Genomic DNA, 9,338 nt, shown 5'->3' on the forward strand with positions numbered 1-9,338 from the left:
CCATGGATTGCCACACGGTCACCCCAAATCTAAAGATTTGGACCCAACCATAAACCAAAAACAATAGATCCACACAAGAAAAGGGCACCAGAGGGGATATCACCTTGCTACGAGTGATGAACAAGCAGAGGAAACAACAGGCGAGGTGGATGGTCTAGGCAAAAATTCACAACCATAGCAGATTCAGAGAAAAGGAAGAAGATCAACCACATAGAAAGAAGATGAGGGTCATGGGACACCAAACACCACCACGAGCAGGCGAAGAAGATGAAGTGGTTAGCGGACCAGTCCAAGAAGAAGCTGGCGTAGCAATCCCAGCTGCAGCAGAGAGACAGGAGTGGGAAAACTCCTAGACCGCAAGGGCCGGGAGAGTCTACTACCACGCCATCTAGATTAGGGCCAGTGATGAATGCGAGTAGAGTGAGCGAGGGGAAGAGACGCGACAAAGAGGAAATGAATGGATAAATGGAGGAGTGAGGCGAAATTCTAGCGGCATCGACGCGCGGAGATTTGAGCCCGTGAGTTTGTCTCCCATGGCCAGGCCCTGGGTTGCTTTAATCCCCACACGGGGTTGGCTCGCGGGCTGATCCAGGTAAACAAACAGGCTTGGTTGCACCAATGGGGCCTAGCCGGACCCCTGGTGCAGGCAAACATACATGCCCCATGTTTCTTCTCTAGCTAGCTTCTATCTAACATTATAAGTATGCTAGATTCAATTCATACATAGGTATCTTTTGTTATTAATAATAGGAGTAACTTCGATCCATACATATATATCATTTGTTATTAATAATCGAATACTTCTAACGTTATGGCCTATATCCACCTAAGTTTTTGACCCTTAGATGTGTTAAGTGACGGATGGATGTATAGCAGAATGGTAGAATATTTGGTAGACATACCTTCACTACCGGAAACGTCCAATTTACCGAGTGTTTTTATGTTTGCCGAGTGTATTCCCTCGGGCACTCGGCAAATAAGTTCTTTGCCGAGTGCTGCGTTAAAAACACTCGGCAAAAAAAAAACACTCGGCAAAGAGGAGGTTTGCCGAGTGTCAAAAAAACACTCGGCAAAGAGGGGGTTTGCCGAGTGTTTTCTTTTTTACACTCGGCAAAGAAAGAAAAGTCTCTTTTTGGGAAAGAAGGAGAAGAAAAAAAATGAAAAAAAACTTTGCCGAGTGTCCAGATCTAGGACACTCGGCAAACAGAAAATATCGTACTTAACCCACCAGCGCCCCACCCCGCTCCCGTCCCCACCCCTTCTTCCACCCAGCGCCCCCTCTCCTCCCGGCCCTGCCCCTCCTCCCGCCGGCGCCGCCTCCCTCTGCTCCTCTCTCGGCCGCTCCTCTTTTCCCCGGCGGCCCCTCCTTCCCCGGCGGCCCCCTCGCCGGATCCGCCGCTCCTCCTTTCCCCGGTGCCCCCTCCTTCCCCGGTGGCCCCTCCTTTCCTCGGCGGCCCCCTCCTTCCCCACCTTCCCCAGTGGCCCCCTCGCCGGATCCGACGCCCTCTCCCCGGATCTAGCACCCCCTCCTTCCCCGCGGCGTGGCGGCGTGGATCCGGTGCCCCCTCCTTCCCCGGCGGCCCCTCCTTTCCCCGGTGGCCCCCTCCTTCCCCGGTGGCCCCCCTCGCCGGATCCACCGCCCCCTCCTTTCCCGGCGGCATGGCGGCACGGATCCGGCGCCCCCTCCTTTCCCCGGCGGCCCCCTCCTTTTCCTGGCGCCCCCCTCACCGGATCCGCCACCCCCTCACCGGATCCGACGCCCTCTCCCCGGATCCGGCGCGGATCTAGGCTCTAGTGGTGGCGGGCGGCATGTGGCGTGGCGGTGGGCTTCGTGGTCCTGGCGTGGTGGTGGTGGTGCGTGGGTGTGCTGGCGGCGGCGTGGTGGCAGATCTGGGCGCTGGAGGAGGTGGTGGCCGTGGTGGGTGGCGGCCGGTGGTGGCAATAGTTTGTTTTTATTTTTTGCGGAAAATGTTTGCCGAGTGTTTTTTTTGGCACTCGACAACGTCTTTGTCGAGTGCCCAACAAAAAACACTCGACAAACTAGCGTTTGCCGATAAAGGGTTTGCCGAGTGTAACACTCGACAAACCCTTTGCCGAGTGTTTTTGGGGCTTCGCCGAGTGCCCCTGGCACTCGGCCAAGCTCCTGTGTCCGGTAGTGCTTCATACCTATTGTTTTCAACAATATCATAAAGATTAATTCTAAGTGTTCACCAAAAACTGATACAGAGGCGGACACCTTAAGATGTTCATCTTTAGAAACATTTACATTAATAATAATTCATAACTTTTACATATGAACTTGGACGAAAATGAACTTTATATCAAAAGTGTAGCCCTTGACATGACCTACAGCTTTGTTGTTGAGAAGTTTTTGATTTGAAACTGTGTAGAGTCCCAAAATGTTACGTTAAGTTTTTAGATTTTAAAATTTAAAATTTTTAAACAACCTCAGATGTTGCCGTGGTATATACCAGAGTTGTAGTTATCAGTAAAATACAACCTTGTAGTTGAAATGTTTTTTTATTTGAATTGTTTAGAGTCCCAAATATATGTTTTAAGTTCTTAGATTTTGACATTCAAAATTTAGAATTTACAAACCACCTAAAATATTTACATGGTTAATACCAAATTTATAACCGCCAACCAAATCTATCATTTGTAAGTTTTTTATTTGAAGTTGTTCAGAGTCTCAAATATTTGTTTTAAATTCACATATATGAGATTCAAAAATTTGAAATTTTCAAACAATCTCAGATTGAAGACACATTCTATATTAAAAGTTGTTGTGCTTGGTAAGATTTAAAACTTTGTAGTTAAAACTTTTTTCATTTAAAATCATTTGGTGCTGAAATATACAAGATTACGAATTGTTGATATAAAATAATAACTGTCTATATATAATCACAAAAGATCCTGTAGTCCAGTGGTACACAAGCGCTACATGTGCTGAAAGTTGAGTTCAAACCCCCAAAGGGCCGCGCTGCCCACCTCTGAAAATTTCCTTTATGTGGATCAACATATTTCATAGAGATGAATGGTTAGGTTGGTCCACAAGCTAGGTTGAGCAAGAAATGAAGGCCATGGTCCACAACCTTATGAGCCTTGGATTCAGCAAAAGTATTTAGCAAAGCCTTTAGAAAAAATAACCACCGAACACAACCATGAATGAATATTAAGGTGTCATCAGCATACTGAAGTATTGGAAAGTCTTGGCAATGGTTGAGTGCAAGTGGTAGGGTGAGTAGGCCCTGATTCTTTGCAGTATTTAACAAACACTATAACATGTCATTCAAGTTAAAAATGGCTAAACCTGCTTGTTTTAGAAAGATGTGGCTAGCCCATCCCCTTGAACAGAGCCCCAGAGATCCATTCCTTTGCCAAAAACAAGCTTATTTCAGTAAGCAGAGCCTTCAGTCAAGACACAATTAAATATTTGTTCAATCTGCCTCTATCTCAAATTGTCTTCACACAATTACAAAGTTTGCAACAGCTAATGGAAGCCACAATGCTAGAAGACAATGATGATGTCTAGTCCTATAATGGGGGTTCCAGCAAGTTTCTCCCCTCAAGAGCCTATAAAAAGCTGATTGGCCATCATCCAATCAATCCAGCTTCCAACTGGATCTGGAAATGCTTTTGTCAACCTAAACATAAAGTCTTCTGCTGGTTACTGATCAAAGATAGGCTAAGTACAAGAAATATCCTCAGAAGGAAGCATAAGAATCTGGATTCTTATAACTGTGAAATCTGTGGTCTTGGAATTGAAGAAACAACTGAACATCTCTTTCTGCAGTGCCCTTTTGCTCAACAATGTTGGTGCCTGATTAACTTAAGAACATCCCTGGAGCATGGGACTCTTGAAAACTTTGTTGCATTCAAAGATCAGATCAACTCGCAGTTTTTCATGGTGGCAATCATTCTCATGTGCTGGACAATTTGGCTAGCTAGAAATGAACTGAGCTTCAATGGGAACCAAGTAAGCATTCAAGATTGCAGGAGAATGTTTCTCAAAGAAACAAGACTTGTCAAGCTTATGAATTTTGTTTGATCAACGGATACCATACTTAGAAATGATCTAAGCCCTGTCATTTGTCTTATTTTCTTTGTTTCTTTTGTCTTCTCTTGAAACCCCCTGATGTAAATAACTCTTTCTTGTTGCAATAAAATTCTCTGTAGGGGCTGCGGCCCCTCCAGTTCCCTTAAAAAAAAAAAGACTATAACAGGTCTGCTGCCAAAACAAAGAGGAGCATGTTACGAGTATATATCCCCGGCTTTAGATAACAGGGGTTCCTTGACATCCCTCAGAAAAGGTACCCCTAGCATAAGCAGGAGCATCTTGACATGAGTGGCAAACTCACCACCGGTGGTTAGATGCTTGGCATGGAACGCCGCTCCACAGTTGTATGCAATGTAACAAAGCATCTCTAACCATATGGCGGCAATCAGCTTCCAACGATCCCCTGCTTCTGCAATCTGAAGCAAGTCCGAGGCAACCCGGCGAGCTCGATCCAGCACGGGGTAGTAGTCTTCATGGAAGAAAGAGCTAGGTTTGTCGCGGATCTCCTCAACCACCGTCCTCCGATCACACGCTGCTCCAGTAGTCGTCTGCCCAAGTAGCCAGTTCGACATCTCGCGCTTGCCCCTAATGATCGCGTAGTGCCCTTCACTGCCGGCCATGGCGCCGCAATCTGCAACGAGGTACATGATGTAATCTGACAGCTCTCTGGCAGCGCCTCTCAACGCAGAGATGCTGCCGTCTACATCCTTATCGTGACAAAAATTGCTGCCGCCGTCTACATTCTCATGGCCATGGTGTGAAGAGCTGCCATCTAAATGCACTTCCTGAATGGAATTGACGTCTCCATTCTCATGATCATGATGTGGAGAGCCGCCGTCTAAACGCTCTTCCAGAGTGGAACTGCAGTCTCCATTCTCATGATCATGATGTGGGGAGCTGCCATCTAAACGCTCTTCCTGCGTGGAACTGCCGCCTACATTGCCATTCTTATGCAGAGAAGAAACACCTTCTAAATGCTCCTCCGGAACCTGAATGGAGTTGATGCTGTGTACATCATCAACAGCGTCAGCTGTGACTTCGAGCAAGCATATATCCGTGACAATGTGCCAAAGAAGCGCACTTGACACGAACTCCAAACCTTTGATGTTGCTGACCTGAAGCACCTGGCGAGCTGCACTCTGGTGACGATCTTGCATTGCCTCAACGGCCCAGTGCGCCCACTGGCCACTGAACTTGCCGACTCCAATGTCCCATTCCTGCACGCGTGGAGTGGCCGCTATCTCGAGCAATTTATCTAGGACCAGCTTCTTCATCACTGGCGAGATGCCGACATGCTTCAAGGCACGCTGATCGATGCCGACCCAACGCATCGTCCGTCGTAACAGGCCCGATTCTTGTTTCTCCTTGATGCAGTCCCCGATTATGCTGTACTGCGCCATACTTGCCGACCACTCGCCTCTGCTTTCCGGATGCAGATTCCTGGCTATTCTGACCATTGTTGCGACTGTGCCAGGGAATCTTTGGCACATTGGGCATTTCAGTGGAAGAGAAAAGGTGGTGTTGTACGCCCAACATGAGGAGATAAACGACATGAAGATAGAGCATGTCTCCAGTATGATGGCGCCGACAAGTAGTACGTAGCATATGATGACATCAGCTCCATCATCTTGCCCCTTCGCCTTCGGATTCGGACCGCCGGCCATAGCCCCCACGAACAATCCAAGCGCACCTGATATTAGGGCCAGAGCGAGGATCCGGCGAAAGGCAATGCAAACTGGGACCATGTGGAAATGGCGGGTGCCAAACTTGGTGTACAAGTAGTCATAGATCAATGAGAGGTTGATCTCGGCCAACTTGTATGCCATATGGACAATGTTCTCTGAAGATTTGAACACATCCACAGCCTGCTTGATCCCATTGATATCCGCGGGAAGCAGGCAGATGGAAGGGGTCATGTCCATCAAAAAATAGAGGCTTAGTTTGAAGCCCTCGGCTGCCACATGCAGGATCAACTCTAAATTTCTCTCCTGCTTCTCTGAAACAACAGTGCAGAGCTGACTGTAATACGCCTGCGTGTTCCAGATGGCGTCGCTGGACGCACGAGCGACAAGATTTGAGCTAGAGGAGTTACTTGTTCCAGGCGCCACTGAGCCAGCTCTCCGGAGTGCCCAGATTCTCTCGGCATATTTCGCAGTCCCAGAGACAAACACTAGCACCATAGGAGCCACGAGCCGACGGTCGTCTCCTTGCAGTTGCCTGCCGACGGCGTAGATGGCCATTGGAACCTGGGTAGCGAGGCTCAGAAGGTGGCGCTTCCACAGCGCGTTGTCCTCCATGGAGAAGGCCGTCATGGTCTCCTGGCCACCTAGATGGAGAAGCAGGAAGGGCACCCAGAAGAGGGCGAACCTGTTGCCGCCTCCACGGAGGGTGAGGCGGCCGAGGATGTAAACCGCGAGGGAGTCAGCCGATAGGTAGGCGAGCCACAACACGACGCTGAGCGCGCGGGAGCTGTAGCGTTTGCGAAAGCCAGAGAAGAAGAATAGGAGGACTTGCAGGGAGAAACTAGCCATCACCATGCACTGGAGCTCCCACTCGTTGATGAATTGTTGGGCACGCGGTACTACTGAGCTGTTGTAAGTAAATGGTAAGTAAGTTGAAGAGTTGTATAAAAATGAAAAAGAGACAAAAATATGTTCATAGCATTAGCATAGATCTTATTAGTCTCACTTGCTGCCATGTTTTGATCAGCGGAGCTTTGTCCAAACGACATATATTATTAATGTAAACAGTAATGAAACTATTAAAAAATGTTTTAGGAGATAGCCGCTGATTAATAGAGTCGGGTATTTTTGGATGCCGTAAGTATAAATGGCCAGATTGGACGTAGGCAAACACCTTTCTCTCATATTCATCTACGTACAGTGGTGGGGATCCTAAGGTGACTCTCTCTCTTAATTGACCAGTTAAAGATGCTTCATCCTCTATTGAAACGTTAAGGGCCTGTTTGGCAACAATTTTTTACTGATAAGTGATTCTGCTAAGTGATTCTTTGAAATGAACTAGGGAACCGGAAGGTGGAAAAAAGTAGCTTCTCCTGATTTAAACCACATAGAGTCCCTGTATGCAAAGAGTTATCCTAGAGAATCATAGAGAAATGTTTTGATTAAGAGAATGCTTCTCTCCGGAAATCAAACTACACAGAGGATCTGGAGCACGAGGAGCTCTACCAAACAGGCTCCAATAGAGGTTGGAGTTCTAAGGTGACCAGGTCTATAAATGGTGATTTTAGGATGCAGGGCTTTCTAGGCGTGCTCCTCTAAAATTCATTAACAAAGGTTGTAAGAAACATATGGACCGTAGCAAGGGTTTAGTGATTTTGGTGGTTGAGTGACAACATATAATTAGTGGGGCTAACAATGTTGACTAGTATATAATGTGTTTAGTTTTTAGGATGCAAGAGAGATGGACTTGAGATAGGCTATGGTGAAAAATCAAAGAATCAACCACCTCAAATTTGGAACAAGTGTACATGTTGAGGACCTTAGAAGACATGCAAAGCACCCAAGACATCTAGAAATCAAAGCCATCGAAGCCAGGACTTTGAGATGAATGAATTGGTCCTGTCTTGTGATTTCTGTATCTGGTCAAATTGATGTGGTATCAGTTCAAAATTGTAGAGATCATCATTATCTTTCTAACGAGTAAAAGATCATCAAAATCGGAGTTGAAAGCAAACAAAATTATTCCCAAAAAATACAAAATTATGTTGTGGGTAGAATAGAGCAGTGGATTTCTCGGTAGCTACTGCTCATTTCTCCGGTGCTACTTTTAGTAAACATCTGTGCTACTGTTCTATAATTCTAGTGAGCACAAGAAAGCTCTGGTGCGAGAACTCTGGTGACCACCAGAAAATGGGTGACATCCTTTCTTACACTGGCTAGTTGTTGGCATAGGAAAGCTCCAATGGACGCAAGAGAAATTCAATGCACACATAACAGCTAATAATGGCTACTTTAGTATAGGAAAGCTTTGGTGCATAGCTTCGATCCACATAGGAGAAATCGGGCGTTAACATCACAACTTTTTTTTTTTGGATTCACTACCGGAGACCGGCTGTTTGCCGAGTGCCAGGTGGTTTGCCGAGTGTTGTTTTTCGGGCACTCGGCAAAGACGCCTTTGCCGAGTGTTTTTTTTGACACTCGGCAAAGAGTCTATTTGCCGAGTGTTTGTTTTGACACTCGGCAAAGAGCTTCTTTGCCGAGTGTTTTTTTTTGACACTCGGCAAAGAGCTTCTTTGCCGAGTGTTATTTTTTTAACACTCGGCAAAGAAAATTTCAAAGCACATTTTGAAGCAGTAAATTAATTCAAATGAAAAAGTTTTCAACTACAAAGTTGTATAACTCATCAAGATGTACAATGTTTGTTTTGGTCTTTTCTTCATACGACAAAGTGAAAATAAATTTGTTCACAAATCTAACATATCTCTCTTGTAGTTTATGAAACTACAAGAGAGATATATAAGATTTGTGAACAATGTTAGAACGACCATGTCGGATGAATAGATGATCAAACAACCAAAATAAACTTTGTAGATCTCGAAAAGTTATGAAACTTTGTAATTGACAACTTTTTTATTTGAAAACATCTTGTCATGCAAAACTGCGTTTGAATTTCAAAATTTTAAAATTCGAACTTTTCAAACGACCTCGGATGAAAAAACAACCAAAATAAACTCTGTAGATCTCGAAAAGTTATGAAACATTGTAGTTGACAACTTTTTTATTTGAAAACATCTTGTCATGCAAAACTGTGTTTGAATTTCAAAATTTTAAAATTCAAATTTTGTAAACGACCTCGGATGGAAAAACTTCCTAAACTAAAAGTGTAGATCTCGAAAAGTTATAAAACTTTGTAGTTTACAACTTTTTGATTTGAAAACATCTTGTCATGCAAAACTGTGTTTGAATTTCAAAATTTTAAAATTCAAATTTTGTAAATGACCTCGGATGGAAAAACTTCCTAAACTAAAAGTGTAGATCTCGAAAAGTTATGAAACTTTGTAGTTTACAACTTTTTTATTTGAATTCATTTAGAGCCTCAAACATGCAATTTACACTCGGTTTAGTATAATATATTGGGAACTAAAATGGAATACAGACACAAGTGAGAGTGTGGTGTAGTGGTAGAGGAGGTACGTGCACAGTGGGAGGTCTCGGGTTTGAATCGCGTCGGCCGCGTAGCCATGAAATTCACGTGAAAAATGTCGTAGATGGGTGGGCGCTGGCCGGTGGGGGCCTCCATCGATAAAAAAAAATCCATT

General features: G+C 45.1%; 1 protein-coding gene across 1 annotated transcript; it reads right to left on the reverse strand.

Moving 5' to 3' along the window:
• Positions 1–3,432: 3,432 nt before the first annotated feature.
• LOC136504959 (uncharacterized) lies at positions 3,433–7,956 on the reverse strand. The gene is made up of 2 exons (XM_066500012.1): positions 7,526–7,956; positions 3,433–6,646 (listed from the first exon to the last, which is right to left on the reverse strand). The coding sequence occupies exons 1-2, from the start codon at positions 7,603–7,605 to the stop codon at positions 4,252–4,254; spliced, it is 2,475 nt and encodes an 824-aa protein (XP_066356109.1). The 5' UTR covers positions 7,606–7,956; the 3' UTR covers positions 3,433–4,251.
• Positions 7,957–9,338: the final 1,382 nt, after the last annotated feature.

The sequence above is a fragment of the Miscanthus floridulus genome, chromosome 14 (genome assembly GCF_019320115.1).
Source record: "Miscanthus floridulus cultivar M001 chromosome 14, ASM1932011v1, whole genome shotgun sequence".
NCBI classification, from domain to species: domain Eukaryota; kingdom Viridiplantae; phylum Streptophyta; class Magnoliopsida; order Poales; family Poaceae; genus Miscanthus; species Miscanthus floridulus.

Excerpts from the sequence above, each read along its gene's own strand:
- LOC136504959 (XM_066500012.1), bottom strand. The coding sequence starts at position 7,605 with ATGGCTTTGATTTCTAGATGTCTTGGGTGCTTTGCATGTCTTCTAAGG. Across the intron at positions 6,647-7,525 it reads ACACTTGTTCCAAATTTGAG|CTCAGTAGTACCGCGTGCCC; the intron begins GTGGTTGATTCT and ends TACTTACAACAG.